At 42.9% G+C, this 18426-nt stretch overlaps 2 protein-coding genes across 4 annotated transcripts in view; both read left to right on the top strand.

Moving 5' to 3' along the window:
* Window positions 1–1079: 1079 nt before the first annotated feature.
* GLB1 (galactosidase beta 1) overlaps window positions 1080–18426 on the top strand; it is an 80285-nt gene continuing 62938 nt past the window's right edge. The window contains exons 1-2 of the mRNA XM_023528402.1: window positions 1080–1173; window positions 1545–1824. Of these exons, the coding sequence (XP_023384170.1) occupies window positions 1080–1173; window positions 1545–1824 (374 nt within the window). The remainder of the gene's footprint in view (window positions 1174–1544; window positions 1825–18426) is intronic.
* Window positions 1689–9233, top strand: TMPPE (transmembrane protein with metallophosphoesterase domain). 3 transcript variants are annotated; one of them, XM_023534540.1, is made up of 2 exons: window positions 1689–1824; window positions 3916–9233. In XM_023534540.1, the coding sequence occupies exon 2, from the start codon at window positions 4027–4029 to the stop codon at window positions 5368–5370; it is 1344 nt and encodes a 447-aa protein (XP_023390308.1). In that variant the 5' UTR covers window positions 1689–1824; window positions 3916–4026; the 3' UTR covers window positions 5371–9233. The 3 variants fall into 3 exon arrangements, with proteins under 3 accessions (XP_023390308.1, XP_011360814.1, XP_023390371.1); XM_011362512.2 differs by lacking the exon at window positions 1689–1824 and adding an exon at window positions 1888–2112; XM_023534603.1 differs by lacking the exon at window positions 1689–1824 and adding an exon at window positions 1888–2122.

The following is an 18426-nucleotide window of genomic DNA, read 5'->3' as shown; positions in this document are numbered from 1 at the left end:
AAAGTTAGAAAATATTTTAAACAAGTGAATGTTGTGGCGTATCAATTAAATATTAAAAAATTAAATATGTATATTTAAAAGTGATTTCCCTAAAGGCTCCTTCCTCTAAAACTCAGTTTCAACTAAAGCTGAGATTTGCACAGTGAAAAGAAAAAGGGATTTTCAGAAAGTGCCAGGAACCAGACAGGAAAAGATTTTTTACTTCAGACTCAGAGCTAGGGTAACCAGCAGTGCTAGACAAGTTAACTCACATCACAGAGCCTTTGTTTTCCCAAGTGTAAAAAGAGATATTACTACAGTCATGTGCCCCGTAATGACCTTTTGGACAATAATGGACCACATATACAATAGCGGTCCCATAAGAGTATGATGGAGCTGAAAAATTCCTATTGCCTAGTGACATCATAGCCATTACAATGTTCTAGCACAACATTACTCACATGTTTGCCTTGATGCTGGTGTAAACAAACCTGCTGTCCTGCCAGTCGTATAGAAGTACAGCACACACAATTATGTATAGTACATAATACTTGATAATGATAATAAACAACTATGTTACTGGTTTATGTATTTACTATACTATACTTTTTATCATTAGAGTATATTCTTCTATTTAGTAAAAAGTTTGCTGTGAAACAGTGTGCCCTGTTACACCAGCAGCTGCCTCATACATTCCTTGTGTACTGCATCTCTTGAGTACATCGTCTTCTCTTCTGCTTGATTCATTCTCATGTTGTCCAGCGATGTGCTATACAGTGTTGTAGCCTAGGAGCAATAGGTTATACCATTTAACCTAGGTGAGTAGTAGGCTATACTACTTAGGTTTGTCTAAGTACACTCTGCGATATAAACACAATGACAAAAATCACTTAATGTTGGATTTCTAAGGTTGTATCTGAGCCTTAAAGGAAACATGGGTGTATTTTACCCTGATTTGATCTGCCAAATCAGCATCACCAGGATGTTGAGATGCTCAAAGTGCAAAACTGAAAGGTGGGAGGTGTTACTTTAATCTCTTACAATCCAACAACGAAATAAATATTCTGCAGACCCTGGTACCTTGAGGGTTGGCATTCGAGATGATTTTAGTACAGCTGAACCATACCTCTAAATCTATCAGTAATCTCCAACAGTGGTTCTCAAACTTTAGCATACGCCAGAATAATCTGGAGGGTTTGTAAAATGACAGCTTCCTGGAGCCCATCCCTCGAGTTTCTGATAGAGAGTTCCTAGGGTGGGGCCCTGGAATTTCCATTTCTAACACATTTCCGAGTATATATTTGGTCCGGGGACCACATTTTTTGGGCCACTGGTTTACAGTTTTTCGGAGAGCCCCATATACAGGACCAGGATTCTACCTAGTGCATTCAGATTTATCTGGTCTTAACTTCTCCCTTCCGTCCTCGGAAGCAGCCAGGGAGCGAGGAGACCCTTGTTAAAGTCCAACCGCGAGGCACGTTATCAAGAGGCTGACAGCGAGGGCTCCTGCGAAGGCAAAAGGGTCTGGCAGACGCCGACACCGGCCAGATAACACTATCCCCGAGTCACGCGGCCGCGCGTGATCCCCCGAGCTCCTCCTGCCCTTCTCCGCCCCCAGCTCTGCTGGCGCGGGGCGGAGCGCGGGGCGGAGCAGGCCCCGAGGCTGCCGGCAGGACCGGCGAGGGGCGGTGCCAGGCCGCGGGTCCTCAGTCAAGTGAAGCGGAGCAGCTGGCCCGGGCGCCGACTGCGGAGGAGCCAAGAAGCTAGAGGGCGGACATGCCGTGGGTCGTTCGCATCCTCTCTCTGCTGCTGGTGTCGCTGCTGGTCACCGCGCGCAGCTTGCCTGTAAGTCCGCAAGACCCCCGCGCGGGGATGCACTGATAGGGGACATTCTGGCGGAGGACGCGGCTGGGGCTGCGGCCAGTCGGGGTCCTGCAGGGCGGTGGGCCTGGGGACCCGAGTGCGCCTCGGCCGGCAGGCAGCCGCGGAGCGCAGGCAGTGGTCTGGCCCTCCCGTCCGGGGCGGGCCGGGCCGGGCGGGGCGCGCGTCCTTCCCCGCAGCTCTGTCTCTTGTGTGTTCCGCTCCGGCCTCCGGTTTCGCTTGGACTCACTTGCCTATGGCCGCAACGAGGAGGTGAGAGGAGGTGCGCCGAAACCCTTCCAGCTTTGCCATTTACAGGAGAAGGATTCCGACTAGCGCGCGTTATTAGATGAAGCCTTGGGCTCTGGCTTGGGGCGCCCTCGGTTGCCCCGTTTGTGCTCTGCGGAGCGCTCCGGAAGGAGAAAACTCGGGTCGGGGGAGGCCCCCCGCGATGGGAACAGTGGATCAATTTCCTTGCAGATGTTATCTTTTCAACCAACTCGTGCCCTTCTCGCCACTCCTCTTCGCTTCCCTTTTTGGTTTGGATTTTCCAAACCTTCAGGGTTTGGCGGTCCAGGCCGAGCGTGGGCGAGAGGCGGGCTGCAAGCGACAGCCACCTCTGCTGGAGGGAGGTCTGGCGGGGCGAGTAGGTGGGAGGTGGGGGCGAGCACGTGTGGCGGGAGGAGGACTGCGGGGAGTTGACACCGACACCTGACCCTCTGCACGTTCAGCGAACCAATTTTTGTTCCAACAGATTTGGATAGGCAGAGTCTGGGGCGTGCTTTAAGTAGAAGGTCGTGAAATTTGGTGCGGTTGACTTGTAAATTATACCCTTTGATCAACGGCTTTGAATAACTTGCCTAAGAGCAAAGTCATCCGTTTATTAAAAATCAAGGTTGAGAATCTTAAGTTTTTGGAAATATTTTAATTTGGGGTTCTTCTTGGGAAAAAGGCACCTCAAATTGAGTATTTGCTAACCTCTGTCTACCCCGTCAGTGGTTCATCTGTCCCAGATTTTTTTGGGGGGTGGTGGAGGGGGTCTAGGAGACCCCAGGGTGAGAGCTAGCCAGCTGTGAGAACCACTGGCCAGGGTGGAATTGAGGGGATGGTTCCAGGGAACAGCTGCAGAGAAAGATGGGGATTTGGAGGGAGGCAGATCTTAACCAATATTTAAGAGGGTTGTGGGAGGGGAGAGAGATAAACTTACCGGTGAGGAGCTGGTGGACAGAATGATCCCCTGAGTAATGGTTGCTCATCATTGTTCAGTATCATTTAGCAGCGGGGTACGCTGTGACTGCCATGCCCAAGGCCCACACAGGGAAGCTGGCTACAACTCAAGAATTCTTAGGTGTCTAGGTGTCCCTACTGGGCCTAGAGCTGAAAAATGGTACCAGCAGACAATCTTTTTATGATTTCCTTGCTTACATTTGTTTAGAACAGCGGTTCTCAAACTTTAACCATCCTAGAAATTAAAACAGACACATTTTATGTATTTATTAATTTATTTAAGAAACAATAAATCCATTACTCGTTAAAAAACATATGTGTCTTTGGAAAAAAAACAATATTTCTCTCCAAATTATAAGGCAAAGAGTGGTATTGTTTTTCATCTTTGCAAATCTCTTTCATGTCTATCTTAATAGATGACAGTCCGATTCTCATAGTTACTTTTGCATTCAGTCTCACCATATATGTTATGTAGCCTCTGGAAAACTCCACTGTACATTCGTGAGAGAACGAGAATGGAAGAGTCAGGCTTAGTAGTATTATGAAACCAGTTTTGACTAAATGGACCCCTGAGTCTCCCCAGACCACACTTTGAGAACTGCTGATTTAGAATATTATTTTTCATATTATAAAAGGAATTCCATACACGTTGTGGAAAAACTTTAAACATTCCAAAACCGGAAAGAAGAAAACGAGAACTGCACATCATGTTAATAATCCAGTGTGTTTGTATTTCAATAAGAAAGTGTAGCCACTGACTGGTGGGCAGATGTAAGTGGCCTTCAGGTGTTGAATGGGGACAAGAAAACGCTAATATCCCACAAAGCTGACACCGGTTCCTGGTTGCAGGCGGAGCTGACCTGGAACTCTCTCCTTGACCACTGTCCTTTCTAAGGAACACTCACCTTGCAGAGCCCGCTTGCACAGAACTGACAGGGGACCTTCTTAGGAGCAGAGAAAATGGTGATCTTCAGGCAGCTGTCCCTGGGTGTGAAGGCCGCCCTGGCTGCTGGCACCGTCTTCGTGTCCATGATTATCTCCCGCTCCTATCTGGCGGAGAACCTTGAACTCAGGGCCTGGCGCTGGCTGTTACGCCTGCAGCTGGCCCTGTTCGCCAACTCGCTCATGCTTATTGGCTCCCTCTACATCTGGCGCAGCACGGTCAGCAACCTTAGCCATTCCCCAGCCGCAGAGTCGGCCTGTTTCCAGCTTTGGAAGATGGCTGTTCTGACATTTCTGGCCCTGGCCCATTCCAGTTTCTTCACCATGCTCTTTTTAGTGGCTGAGGAGCCCTATCTCTTTTCCTTGGCTGCCTACTCCTGCCTGGGGGCGTACATCATCATGCTCTTCTTCCTCTGTACCCTCAGCGGCATGGAGCAGGCTTACCAGCTCTTGGCGTGGCGCAGTGGTAAGGTCGTGAGCAGCCTTGACAAGACAAGGAAGCTGGCACTCAGGCCAGCCCTGGCAGTGGTGGTGACCGCTGTGCTCAGCATAGTCGGGCTTCTGAACGCCGCCCAGCCCCCAGCTGTGAAAACCGTGGAGGTGCCCATCCATCAGCTGCCCCTGTCTATGGACAACCTCAAGGTCGTGCTTCTCTCAGACATTCACTTGGGCCCCACCGTAGGCAGGACCAAGATGGAGATGTTTGTGAGGATGGTGAACATGCTGGAACCAGATGTCACCGTGATCGTGGGTGACCTCTGTGATTCAGAAGCCTCAATCCTTCGGACAGCTGTTGCTCCATTGGGCCAGCTTCAATCACGCCTCGGCACCTACTTTGTCACGGGGAATCATGAATATTACACATCGGATGTCAGCAACTGGTTTGCACTGCTGGAGTCCTTGAATGTCAGGCCCCTTCACAATGATAACGTGAAGATTTCTGCCGTGCAGGCCCAGCGTGGTGGTGGTGAGGATCACGACTGGATCTGCTTGGCTGGGGTGGATGATATTGAAGCAGACCTCCTGCACTACTCGGGCCATGGCATGGATCTCGTGAAGGCCCTGGGGGGCTGCAGCCCAGACCACGCCACCATCTTGCTAGCTCACCAGCCCCTGGCTGCCAAGAGAGCCCTTCAGGCTCGGCCGGATATTAACCTGATTCTTTCTGGGCACACGCATGCTGGCCAAATCTTCCCCTTGAACGTGGCAGCCTATTTCCTGAACCCCTTCTTTGCTGGTCTCTACCAGGTTGCCCAGACTACATTTGTGTATGTCAGCCCAGGCACGGCCTACTATGGGATACCCATGAGATTGGGGAGTAGGGCAGAGATTACACAACTCATCCTGCAGCGGGCTCACTGAACCTGGCCTTGCCCTAGACACCTCTTCGTTGCCCTTGCCTGTGATTCTCCATCTTTCGGAGCAGGTTGCCTGCTTGATTCCCCCCAGTCTTTCCTGCCCAGCCCTGCCAACACACCCTTGTCACAAGCCTGTCTTGAATAGTGATTTGTGGTGAGGCTGCCTGGCAAGTTCAGGCAGGTTAACTCTGTAGATGGCCAGTTGCTTTTTAATATGCATTAGTAAGGCCACTAAAGTCACATGCATAAGAACAGGCACCTGTCTTCCAGATGATGTGGAGTAAGCTATCCTCCTCTGCAGAGCTCACATGGTGTTGCTTGAAAGAGATATCTAGAAAACAGACTAGGGAAGGAACTCTGAGTGTTTTTAAACCCTCTTTAGGACTTAGGCAGTTTCCAGGATGAGTGTCCAGAGCTTTTCTGGGTAAAGAGCATGTTGCTAGGTAATCTGGCAGAGCAGGTGAGAAGGAGGCCCCTCTGGCTGCTGGAGAAGAAAGTTTTCTTTTTCCCCTTGGTTCTGTCACAGTCACCTGTATCAAGAGCATCAGCAAAACCCACTGGAATACAGGGCTCATCCTACTCCAGGCCATGAGCGATGCTGTATAACCGTGCTGCTGAGCCTCCGGGATTGTGGGCGGGCTGGAGAGAAACGTGAGCGCTGTGGTCAGTGATGGCAGTAGTTAGTACTGCTGCACAGGAGTTTGGAGGGTGTTTGACTCCCTGGTCTCCTTTTCTTTAACACTTGGGTGAGTTTACTAAAGACAGGCTACTTTTCCCTATTTAGAGATGAGGAAACTGAGGCAGAGAGTAGGAGGTAGGCCATGGGCAACATGACAAGGTGTGTAGGAGATTCTGGGCTAGAATCGACATCTACCTCTCCATGAAAGTGTTCTTTCAACTGCGTGATGGTTAAGTAGCTGTATGTGTTACAGGCCAGTACAGGATTTGAACAGTTAACAGTGTAAAGAGAACAGCAAGGGCCTAGAACCTGATGTTCTTTAAAAGTCATTTGCTCGAGTCTGATTTCAACTCACCTGTAACCACAAGAGGTGAGGCGTCGGAGGGGCGTTGGCCAGTTTCAGTGTAGGATGTCTGTTATATTAGAGGAGGAGTCAAGAAACTGGGGCCCCTACCCCAGGTTTGCGTGTGATTTCTATGAGAAACCAAGGTCCACTCTCTACCAGTAAGGAAGGCGCATGGGGAGTTGCAGGGCTCTGTGCCTTGAGGGCCTTGAGGCCTGCCTTCCTTCTGGGCTCTGGCTGTGGGACGCTGGGACTGTCCTTCCTGTTGGATGGCTTCCAACCCCCTGGCTTGACTACATCAGAGCTGTCCTAGGGCTCTGGCCACATATCCACAGGGCCGTCTCTGCTGGCGGATGTATCCGTAGAAAAATAATCAGAGGTTACTGTGTCCAGAATGACCTTACCTCTGTTGGTCCGGCCCTTGTGCCACACACAGGACTTTAACCCTAGGGTAAGAATAAGCACTATTGTTAGGACAGGCCTCACTGAGAAGACTGAGGACCTGGGCTCAGCATTAACTTTTTTGTGATTAAGAGTCTTTCTCCGACAGGGAATATAGACACCACTCTGGCTGGAGAGGCTCACCTGGCTGCTCACTGGTCAGGCGGCACTGGGCAAATGACTTGACTTCACTGAGCCTCGGGTTCCCTCACCCTAAAATGAGGATAATTATATCTACCTCAAGGTAGTTTCCTGGGGAGGATACTGAGACCTGTCACATGAGTTTACACAGGAAGCACTCCATGTTGTTAATTAGTAAACATCACGTTAGAGCTTGCCAAGGAGTAATGCTGGGCACAGGTGCCCTGGGAATTTATGGAGCAGCCAGTCCTGGGGAATGTGAGTGGGTAGCATGCCACCTGGCTTTCCCCTGCCTGTGTCAGTGTGTCCTTGTGCCTGCTTTGCCTGGCCAGAGGAAGTCTCTTCATTTACCTCCTTGCCCTCTTGGTGGATCATGAAATCCTGGAGGATCCTGAAGGCCATCCTTCTTGTTTCCAGGCAACAGGGTATTGACAGCAGCCTTTACAATCAAATTTAAAACATGTCTTTGAGTCGATATTTCAGTGGTTTCCTTATTTTGCCCCCTTTGTTTTTAAATAGCCTTATAGCCAAGAATAAGTTTGGAGGAAAATTTATTCAGAACTGAGGAGGGGACCCTAGAGAGCCTTCTATTAGCACATTTTGCACATGGCAGGATTGTAAGAGAGGTGAGATGCCTTGCCCAGGGCAGTGGTCCAGCTCTCGAGTTCCGTGACTCCCTTCTCCATGGTGGCACTCCGAGCTCACCACCTCTCCCGGCCTCAGAAAGCTTGCTCTTCGAAGCCCTCTCACTTTCTTGTGACCTGACCCCATTTTTTGGATCAGCGTTATTGGCTTTTCAGTTCTCTTTTGTTTAGATTTCACCAGACTACAATAGTTGTACCATTTGTCTTCCGCCCTTTGGTGCAGCTGGTAGTGTTTGACTCACCTGCCATTCCACTTATTTTACTGATTTCTTAATTTTGGATCTTTCTCATCATTGCCCTGAGATGGATGAAATTAGCTTACATCCTCTTTTTTGTCTTGGATCTTTATCTCTTTCTCTTGAGTGCCATCGTTTTTGGGTCTCGCGTACTCTTCATCCTTGCTCTGAAGTCCTTGTGTGATTGACTCCTCAATGGACAAAACAAGTCCATCTTCTGTGTACAAGGAATAGTCAGCCACACCTTCTCATATGTGGCTTGTATTCCATGATGTGGTTTTTCCATTATTGCCCAGATATGGCTCATCACGGCACCTTTTGCGTTCCTTGTTCTTCACTCACTTATCTTCCTTATTTTGTTTGCTTATGGCCGGAGGAGGTGGTGAGAAACATTAACTTGAAGCTTGAAAGTTGTTTCAATTTTATTTTAGTTTCTTCTTTTAAAAAATCTGTTAAATGCAAGCTAAAATGAAATGTAATGCTTTTAAAAATTAGCAATAGTATGTAAAGTACGATACTGTCATTAAGTCTCAGTAAATTAATCCTACTACCATCCATTCTAAACATCCATCCATCTTTCACGTCTCGTTTTGTTTTGTTTTAAACTTTTTATTGTGAAAAACTTTTTAGTATTCATAAAATAGAGAGAACAACATACCAAATCCCCATGTACTCATCACCTAGTTTAAACAATAGAGACTATTCTGCTATTTCTCATCTAGCCCTGCCCCATGCTTTTTCTCTTCTTTTTTATTTTTCCTTTTTTGGCTGGAGTATATATCTAAGGCAAATTTTAAAAAACATAATTTCACCAAAAAATATTTCAGTATGAATTCTTTTTTAAAAAGTACATCCCTGATGCTGCTATATCCAGTGGAATTAACAGCAATTCTTTAATCTCATCTAATACCCAGTTAGGATATTTGGGGCTAGAAGTCAGGTCTTCTATCTCTCCATAAAAGTGTTTTTTTTCCCCACTGTTTGAGGCTTACGTAGCTGTATCTGCTATATGTGAGTAACAGGATTCAAATGTATTTATCTGTCTAAAGAGTTAGTGTTCAGTTTTTTTCTGATGATCTCAATTGCCTTTTTTTTTTTTTTGTACTGTGGTAAAAAAAAACACATAGCATCAAATTTATCATCTCAGTGATTTTTAAGGGTGCAGTTCAGTAATATTATGTATATTCTCACTGTTGTGAAACCGATCTCCAGAGCTTTTTAATCTTGCAAATCTGAAACCCTCTATCCATTAAACAACTACTCTTTCCCCCTCCCCTCAACCCTGGTAACCACCATTTTACTTTGTTTCTATGCATTTGAGTACTATGGGTACTTGATGTAAGTGGAATCATACATTTTTGTTTTGTGATGGCTTATTTCACTTAGCATAATATGCTCAGTGTTCATCCATGTTGTAGCATGTGACAAGACTTTCTTTTTAAGGCCAAATAATATTTCATTGTATGTATGTATCACATTTTGTTTGTCCATTCATTCATCATTGGACATTTAGGTTGCTTCCACATTTTTTGGTCTATTGTGAATAGCGCTGCTATAAACATGAGTGTGTGGATATCTCTTCAAGACCCTGCTTTCTCTTCTTTTGGATATGTACCCAGAAGTGGGATTGCTGGATTACGTAGTAGTTCTGTTTTTTTTATTTTTTGAGGAACCTCTATACTGTTTTCCATAGAAGTTGCACCATTTTACAATCCCACCAACAGTGCAGAAGGATTCCAATTTCTCTACATTCTCACCACAACTTGTTATCATTTGTTTTTGTTAGTGTTGTGAAGTAATAACTTACTATTTTGATTTACATTTTTCTGATGATTAGTGATATTGAGCATCTTTTCATATGCTTGTTGGTCATCTGTATATCATCTTTGGAAAAATGTCTATTCAAGTCTTTTGCCTATTTTCATATCAGGTTATTTGATTTTTTGTTGTTGTAGTTCTGTATACTGGGTATTGACCCCTTACAGATATATGATTTGCAAATATTCCCATTCCATAGATTGACTTTTCACTCTATCAATTGTGTCCTTGATGGTCAAAAGTTTTAAGGATGTTCCATTTGTCTATTTTTGCTTTTGTTGCCTGTGCTTTTGGTATCATAGCCAAGAAATCATTTCCAAGTCAATGTCATGAAGCTTTTTCCCTCTGTTTTCGTCTAAGAGTTTTATAGTTTTGGGTCTTATGTGTAGGTGATCCATTTTGAGTTCATTTTTTTGTATGGTGTTAGGTAAAGATCCAACTTCATTCTTCTGCATGTGGATAGATAGTTTTCCCAGCACCATTTGTTGAGGAGACTGTCCTTTCCCCATTGAGTGATCTTGGCACCCTGTCAGAGACATTTGAGCATATATATGAGGGCATATTTCTGGCTTCTGTATTCTCTTCCATTGGTCTCCTTGTCTATCTTTATGTCAATACAACAGTGTTTTGATTACTGTAGTAGCTTCATAATATATTTTGAAATCAGAAGTATGAGTTTTCCAACTTTATTCTTTTTCAAAATTATTTTGGCTATTTAGCTTTTCAGTGCCATATGAATTTTAGGATGAACTTTTCTATTTCTTCAAAAAATGCCATTGGGGTTTAGATAGAGATTGTACTGACTGTAGATCATATTGGTCAGTATGGACATCTTAACAATACAAGTCTTCCACTCCATGAACGTGGAATATGTATTTGTGTCTTTAATTTCTTTCAGCAGTATTTTGTAGATCTCAGTGTGTGAGTCTTTCACCTCCTTGGTTAGGTTTATTCCTATGTATTTTATTCTTTTTGATGTTGTTATAAATGGAATTGTTTTCTTAATTTCCTTTACGGATTGTTCATTGTCAGTGTATAGAAATGCAACTAATTTTTGTATGTTGATTTTGTATCCTGCAACTTTGCCGAATTTGTTTATTATTCATTCTATCTTGTCATCTATGAACAAAGATAATATTACTTCTACCTTTTCAATTGAATGCCTTTTATTTATTTATTTTTTGCCTACTTGCTCTGGCTAGGAATTCCAATACGATGTTGAATAGAAGTGGTAAAAGTAAGCATCCTTGCCTTGTTCCTCATTGTAGAAAAAAGCTCACAGTTTTTCACCATAGAGTATGATGAAAGCTGTGGGCTTTTATACATGGCCTTTATTATGTTGAGGTAATTTCCTTTTGTTCCCAGTTTGCTGTTTTGTCATGAAAAGGTGTCAAGAATCTTGTCAAATCTATTTCTGCCTCAATTGAGATGATCATGCAGTTTTTATCCTTCATTTTGTTAATATGGTGTATTACATTGATTTTCATATGTTGAACTATTCTTGCACTGCAGGAATAAATCTTACTTGGTGTATAATTGTTTTAATCTGTTGTTGAATTCAGTTTGCTGTTATTTTGTTGAGGTCTGTACTTTTTTTTATGTCGTGTCTGCTTTGGTGTTAGGTAATGTTGGCCTCATAGAATGAACTTAGAAGTGTTCTCTTCAGGTTTTTTTTGGAAGCATTTCAAGAGGATTGGTGTTAATTCTTCTTTAAATGTTTGGTAGAATTCTCTAGCAAAACCATCTGGTCCTGGGTTTTTCTTTGAGAATTTTCAGTTGCTGATTCAATCTTCTTATTAGTTAGTGTATTCAGATTTCTTATTTCTTTGTAATCCAGTCTTAATAGGTTATATATTTCTAAGAATTTATCTATCTCTTCTAGGTCACCCAATTTGTTGGCATACAGGTGTTCATAGTAGTCTCATAATCCTTATTTCTTGGACATCAGTTGTAATGTTTCCTCTTTTATTTCTAATTTTAATTATCTGAGTCTTTTTTTCTTAATCTAGCTAAAGATTCGTCAACTTTGATGTTTAAAAAAGAAACTCTGTTTCATTGATTTTTTTTTTCCTCTTGTTTTTCTAGTCTCTATTTTATTTATCCCTGTTCTAATCTTTATTATTTTCTTCCTCCTGCTAGATTTGGGTTTAGTTCTTCTTTGGTTTCTTGAGGAATTATGTCTCTTTACAGTTCCTTTGTTTGAATCAGGACCCTAAAACAGGGTCTATATATTGTATGTGGCATATTTCTTAAGTCTCTCTAATTCTATAACACCCTCCCCTCTTATTTTATGTTATTTATTTCTTTAGCTTATCTGGATATTATATCTTAAAATTTCCTACATTTTGGATTTGTGGTGATATTTAATATGTTGTACTCTCACTGGTATTTTTTTATAAAATGATAGATCTAGAGCTCTATAAAAAAGCTAGAGGTTAATAGATTCAAAGTCAACTTTTTCCCTTTTTTGATTGGAAGACTTCATTGCTTTCAGTGATGATAAGATTGACCCATGGGTCTGTATGTTGTCAGCTTGTTTTCTCCACTAGAAAGTTCCTCATCAACTTTTCATCTATTATTTTAGCAGTCGATGATTGTTACCTAAAGTCATTATTCCACTTGGAATTGCAAAATGGTGATTTAAAAAAAAAAAAAATATGATACATTTGATTCGGACTTCTGTAGGCCAGAGAATTAAATAAGCTTCTTGGGAAGAGTTAGTTGGCTTTTAAATATTGAAGAGACAATGGAAACTTCTTTCATTTCAATTCTGCATTCTGAAGGAATTTTTTGGAAACATAATCTTGCCATCAGCGCTGAAAATGGTGATTTTAATTTCATCATGTTTTTTACACTTACTAGCTGTGGTTCTTCTACAAAGAACTCTGCTCATCAGTTGTTTACTCTGAAAAAATCTATAGCAAAGGCAAGACAGACCCTAAATTTTTCTTTATTCATCAAATTTCAGAATAATGAGTTGCTGCCCAGCCATCTCCAAGGATAACTAATAAGTTTTTCTTTGGGGTGGGACAGAGTATTATGAATTTGGCCCTTATTATATATCGGATATTTTTCAATTAGTTGAAGTGATAAATCTTTTGATGCTTAAACTATCTCATCTTTAGCCAGTTGGAGCTTTCAAATTGGCTCTTACGTCATTTTGTTGTGATACTAATAAAGTTTTTGAAAGTTTTAGGCTTATGTTGTACATATTCTGCCCTAGACTTAGATTAAGTAATTTTCTTGAAGGAGCCTGATACTTTTTACTGGGAAATATTTCGATACCATAATTTTAGTGTTAGAGGAGCTAATTGCTACTGGCTAGTGTCAGTTCTAAGCTATTTCAGTGAATATTGCTAGGAAATAAATATTTTTTTAGAAAGAAAAAAATTTTTCATTTATAGTAGTATTTCCAATTCACATGGAAGATTATAGGCTTTTTAAAGAATGGACTTTAATTTTTAGAGCAGTTTTATGTTAACAGCAAAATTCAATGGAGGGTACAGAGATTTCCCACATATCCCTGATTATAGGGTTTTTTACTTAACTTTCTTTGATTTTGTTTCTCTTTTACACTGAAATTTTTGGTTCCTAACAACCCAGTGTAATTACTTATTTACTTTATCCTACTACATATATTATAGACTCAAAATAATAATAAAATATTATTTGTAAAATGAAATCTACTGGATGCAGGTTTGTTTGTTTTATATCAATGCAGTTTAAGATGTATTTTTATTCTTAGGCTAAGTATAGTCAAAATACTATTTCAGGTTTACTTGAAATGATTCTTGTGTGGGAAATTAGGTCTGTTTTCAACTTTTAGAATTACTTTATCTTTTAAAAATTTATTTAAAAAGAAAAACTATGCACTTATCTTTTGTCTGTGGCGAAGGGGCAGAATTAAATCTGTAATGTCATGTGATTCCTGGAGAATTGGGAACTGGTCTCAAACTGGGCTCATTTCTCTCCTGTTCTGCCATTTTCCCTCCTCTTCCATTGTAATTTGTGCTTTTTATTCAGTCTTTTGGGATGCTGAACAGGAATCTTTGCAGAACAAGACAGGCATAAAAAGAAATAAACAAAATTAATAAAAATAGAATGCATAAGCTCTGGCAGATCATTCATGAATTCCTCCAGATCCATATTGATTCCTCTCCATTTTCTGTGGTGGTTTTTCTTCTCCAGCCTGTTTGATATCATGGTGCTTCCATGACATTTGATGTTAGATCTGACATAATCCAAGTTTGTTTTATAGTCGTCTGAAATATTTATTCTCTTTTTCTTTGTTCTGTGAACTGAGAGGTCTGTAAAATTCATGGCGTGTAAACACCCTTCCACTCCTGTCTTCTCCCCTTCTGTTAATCCCTCTCCACTCAACCCTGCAGCACTAGCAGCCTAGAAGGCTTGGGTCTCTGCCACCTTGGAGCTGAACTACTCACATCAGGAATTCTCCAGGCTCCTGGGTCTCTAGAGTAAGTTGAAAGGGTATGTAGTGTGCTGGGGATGGCGATCCATTGAATAGGTACTTACCAGTTATACTGAGAGACTTGAAGACGTTATCTTCACATAATCAGCATGACCCATAACCTGTGATTTCACTGAGCTCCTTTCCTTTTTTTTTATTCTAGTTGAGGAATGTGCACAAGTAATGTAAATATAATTATTGCTATTCAGGATTAGAAAACTTGGAATGTTTGCATTACCTAGTGATGTAGATATCAGTGTTATGTTTAATGTTTTTTAAATGCTTATTTATCGTGGAAATAATCTAAACTGAATAAATAATGTAAAAATGTTATATTGGACAGTATTAGATTCCTGATGTATATTTGGTCTGAGGGTATTTTGTTTATACTGCTGTGTTTTTTTCACCAGTAATATATGCATTATGTACATGGGGGCCTTGGGAAGGTGTGGACTCGGACTTGCTTGGAATTGATTTTATTTTATATGTTTTCTGTGACCTCATGCACTGTAAATACTGATGCTGCCACACCTCTGCAAGTGTGAAATAAAACTATGGCTCTTCAGCATTCTGTCCCCGTGCCGATAATTTAGAAGGGGGAGATGCGGGGCAATTTTTACATTATTTGTATTTTGGGGAAGTAAACTCTGAAGGCAGCCTTTCCTCTTCCCTCCTTCCCACATTTCTTGATTGCCTTCTGTCAGTGGTGTCACAGCTCAGGGATGTTAAGGAAGATGGCTTCTTTAGGCCGGATCCTCTCATATCCTTAAATGTTGAGAGAGGTCACTTTGGAGCCATGCAGTGGATTTTTCATATTAATCTTGACCATGACAGTCACCAATTAGAAGTTGTTTCTTAGGCAGTGCTGCTTCTGCAGCTATCCTTATTGATCCCCGCTATGCTGCTTTTCTAAGTTCTGTTTTTGAGACTTGTTACTTCTCCCCGGGTCCAAATAACATGGCGTCATTTATATATCAGACCGGCAGGACAGCCCATTAGAATGTCCTGACAGTCAGGGTCCCTCGTGGGAGAGCAGGACAGTTATCAGGGTCCTCGGGCAAGAGAGGAAATGTGCTGGATTGTGCTGGATTGCTCTCCTGCCTACTTACAAACAACCAAATGCCCAAAGGCTGTGTTGATCCATTCCGGTACCCAACACCCACAGGCAGCTGCCCCTGGGGCCACTACTTATTTAAAGAAGTTAGCAGCCACCATCGTTGACCAGATCTGTCTTGTTCTTCCCTGGGGTTCACAGGTCATTTGACTCGAGATGTGATAGGGATGTCCTGTGAATCTTTGTGCGCTGATACCTGCAATTCCAGGAGGAATTGTGGTCTTGCTTCAGGTTTATCTTGCATGGACATGGGGAGGGGGCAGTTCCACTTGGCCCTTCTCTCCATCATGGCTCTAACTCGCCATTAGGGCTCTGGGGGTGGTTAGGTTAAACCATCCCAATTTGCACTCAGGATCAGTGTAAATAACCACAAGGTGGGTCCTCTGACTTGTTGGACCCACCGTGGGAAGGACTTGGGCCAAGGCTACCCTTTTCTCCTGGCTTCCCAAAGAGCTATAAGGAAGAGAGATGGCATTTCCGGTATCCCGGTTTCAGTATCAGCTCGCACCGTATCCAGCCATCCTCAGAAGGTCGGGGCTGCCACTTTCCTTAGGACACAGGTACCCTCAGTCCCACTGGAGAGGGATTAGGGGTACATATGTTGTGTGTACAGTACTTGGGGTGGCGTCATAGGGCCCTCGCTCAAGGGAATCCATCCAGCCTTCCCTTCGGTCGGTTGGTTGTCTGTCAGAGAGCTGCCTCAGAGCTGGCAAGTGGGGAAAGGAATCCATTTCCCATTGCACGGCTGCCATCAACCTCTGCGCATGAGTCCTCGGCTTGTTTTTTCTTGTCAGACACATCAAGCAACACCCTCGCAGGTTGCCCAACCATCTCGTCTTCTAGAAACGCTATGGTTTATGAACCATTACCCCAGATTGCTACTGGTCAGCACATCTTGGTTGCCACTCTGGCCTTGCTGGTCATTGTGGTAATGATATCCACCTGCTCCTAATGTTTAAATGGTCCCTCTTTAGTTATGCCAGAATCTCATCATCCTCAGTGATACTAGAGAGCCCAGGGCCACAGCAGCATCTTCTGTCATCCTTTGCCTACAAGGGACAGCCCTTACTGGGCTTCTCACAGATGCCAGAGCCCTCCCCCTACGAGTGTGTTCCTCACTGAGGGGAATGTCCTTGAGGATATAGGCAGATGTTGGGTTGCCTGGTCACCGTTTTTACATTCCCACCTCTGTGAGCCATCTCACACCTTCCTCAGGGTGCCAACCCAGTCTTGGCATCTCCAGCTCATTTCTTATACGCCCGTGTCATATCCAGGTTTCAGGCAGCCATCCCAACAGCACAGAGACTGGATTAAAGTGCCTTTACCCAGATGCTGACTCACAAGTCGTGGGACAGTACACCATGGCAATAAGCTTCTTCTCTTCAGCTTTATATTCTGCCCCCTTCAGATGCACTCCCAGTATTCCCCCATGCTTAAATCCTGAGCCTTACTTTTCTGGCAGGAGATGTATGTCTCTAACCATTGTCACGGAAGCCTCTGGCCTTTATGGAATGCTCTGAGTAGATGGCTTACATGAGCCTGTCAGCCAGTCTCTTTCTTTACAGCTTCCAAATCTGTTACAAGCCAGCCAGCCTCACAGTCCATATAATTACCCATAACAAGCCCTCACACCCCATTCCAGGGATAGCGCTAATGCCGATCTGCCTCTACTTCCTCCCAGACCAACACAGGTGAGGGCCTCAGTGTTTGTATTACATACCATGGGGTGTCACCACCCACTTAGCACCAGCTACAGGGTTTATTTTGCTGTTTGACATACATGAGAAATCAAGGTCCAGACTTACATCCTGAGGATCTGCTGTGTCAGCCAGTTCTGGTACCAGTTGTCTTAATCTGGGTTCCTCTGGAAGTAAAACATGAAACAAAGGCTCGGATGCAGGTGATCTGAGAACTGATCCAAGGGACAGGTGGAAAGAAGCAAAAGCCTACATAAGATGTGCATCATGATTCTGCTCTGGGCAAAAGGACCATGATTCTGCCAACATCTCCTGGAAAGTCGACAAAATATATCCAGAATCGTCTGCCTGAAAGAGAATGCAGTTAACCACCCCCATTGGTTGAGGGTTGCCCCCGGGGCATGGACTCCCCAGGACTGCTGGGCCCCTAGGAGAGCAGGGTCCCATGATGTTGGAGCAGGAGGGCACAAAGAGTTGACACACTGTCCACACAAAGTAGACTGTGCTCACGCAAGACTGTTCACAAGAGCTGCAACCAGTAGGTAGGTTTTTAAAACACTTCTCTACTTTCTCCGTTTGCTCATGTGTTGGAGACCTTTCCACAATGGCAAGAGTAGAGTACCTCATTTTTCTCAGGAGCTACGTATTATTTCATCATATGTGTGTGGGTACTTCCATGCATGTATAGTTCACATACCATAAAAACCATAATCAACTCATCAATCTTCTTTTTAAATTTGTATGAACATTTTACTAGGAAAAAATCTTCAGACATACAGAGAGTTGAAAGAATTATATATACCCATCTTCCAGATTCTACCATTACAATATTACTATCAATCCATCTGCCTATCTATCCATCAATCCATCTAATTTTTTGGTTGCATTTCAAAGTAAGTTGCAGACATCAGTACCTTTCCCCCTAAATACTTTAGCATGTATATCATTAACTGAAGGTCAGTATTCGTTTATAGCTTTCTTTTTCCCTTTTAAGGTCAACTTACATACAATGAAATATACAAATCCTAATGTACCCTTTGGCGTATTTTGACTAATGCATTTACCTGTATAATCCAAAACCCTTATCTAGCTATACAACATGACCATTTTTTCATGTTTCTTCCCAAGTTATACCTGCCCTCACTCTCCCAAACACAACTATTTTGATTTTTTTTTCCCTCACACCATAGATTATATTTGCCAGTTCTAGAACCTCATATAAATGGGTTCATACAGTTCAAACCCGTTTTGTGTAAGGCTTCTTGCACTTAGCATAACATTTTTGAGATTTAGCCACGTTCTTGCAAGTATCAGTAGTTCCTTTTTATTGCTGAATAGTATTCCGGCATATAAATATACCACAGTTTGTTTATCCATTCTCCTGTTGATAGATATTTGTTTGTTCCAGTTTTGGACTATTGTGAATAAAGCTGCAATGAACACTTTATAAGTCTTTTAATGAACATATGTTTTTGGTCC

The sequence above is a fragment of the Pteropus vampyrus genome, unplaced genomic scaffold (genome assembly GCF_000151845.1).
Source record: "Pteropus vampyrus isolate Shadow unplaced genomic scaffold, Pvam_2.0 Scaffold1, whole genome shotgun sequence".
Taxonomy (NCBI): domain Eukaryota; kingdom Metazoa; phylum Chordata; class Mammalia; order Chiroptera; family Pteropodidae; genus Pteropus; species Pteropus vampyrus.
The sequence above is the reverse complement of the archived record's forward strand: the minus strand, read 5'-3'. Positions and strand labels throughout refer to the sequence as shown.

Coding starts and splice junctions, on each gene's coding strand:
- TMPPE (XM_023534540.1), top strand. CDS start 4,027: ATGGTGATCTTCAGGCAGCTGTCCCTGGGTGTGAAGGCCGCCCTGGCT.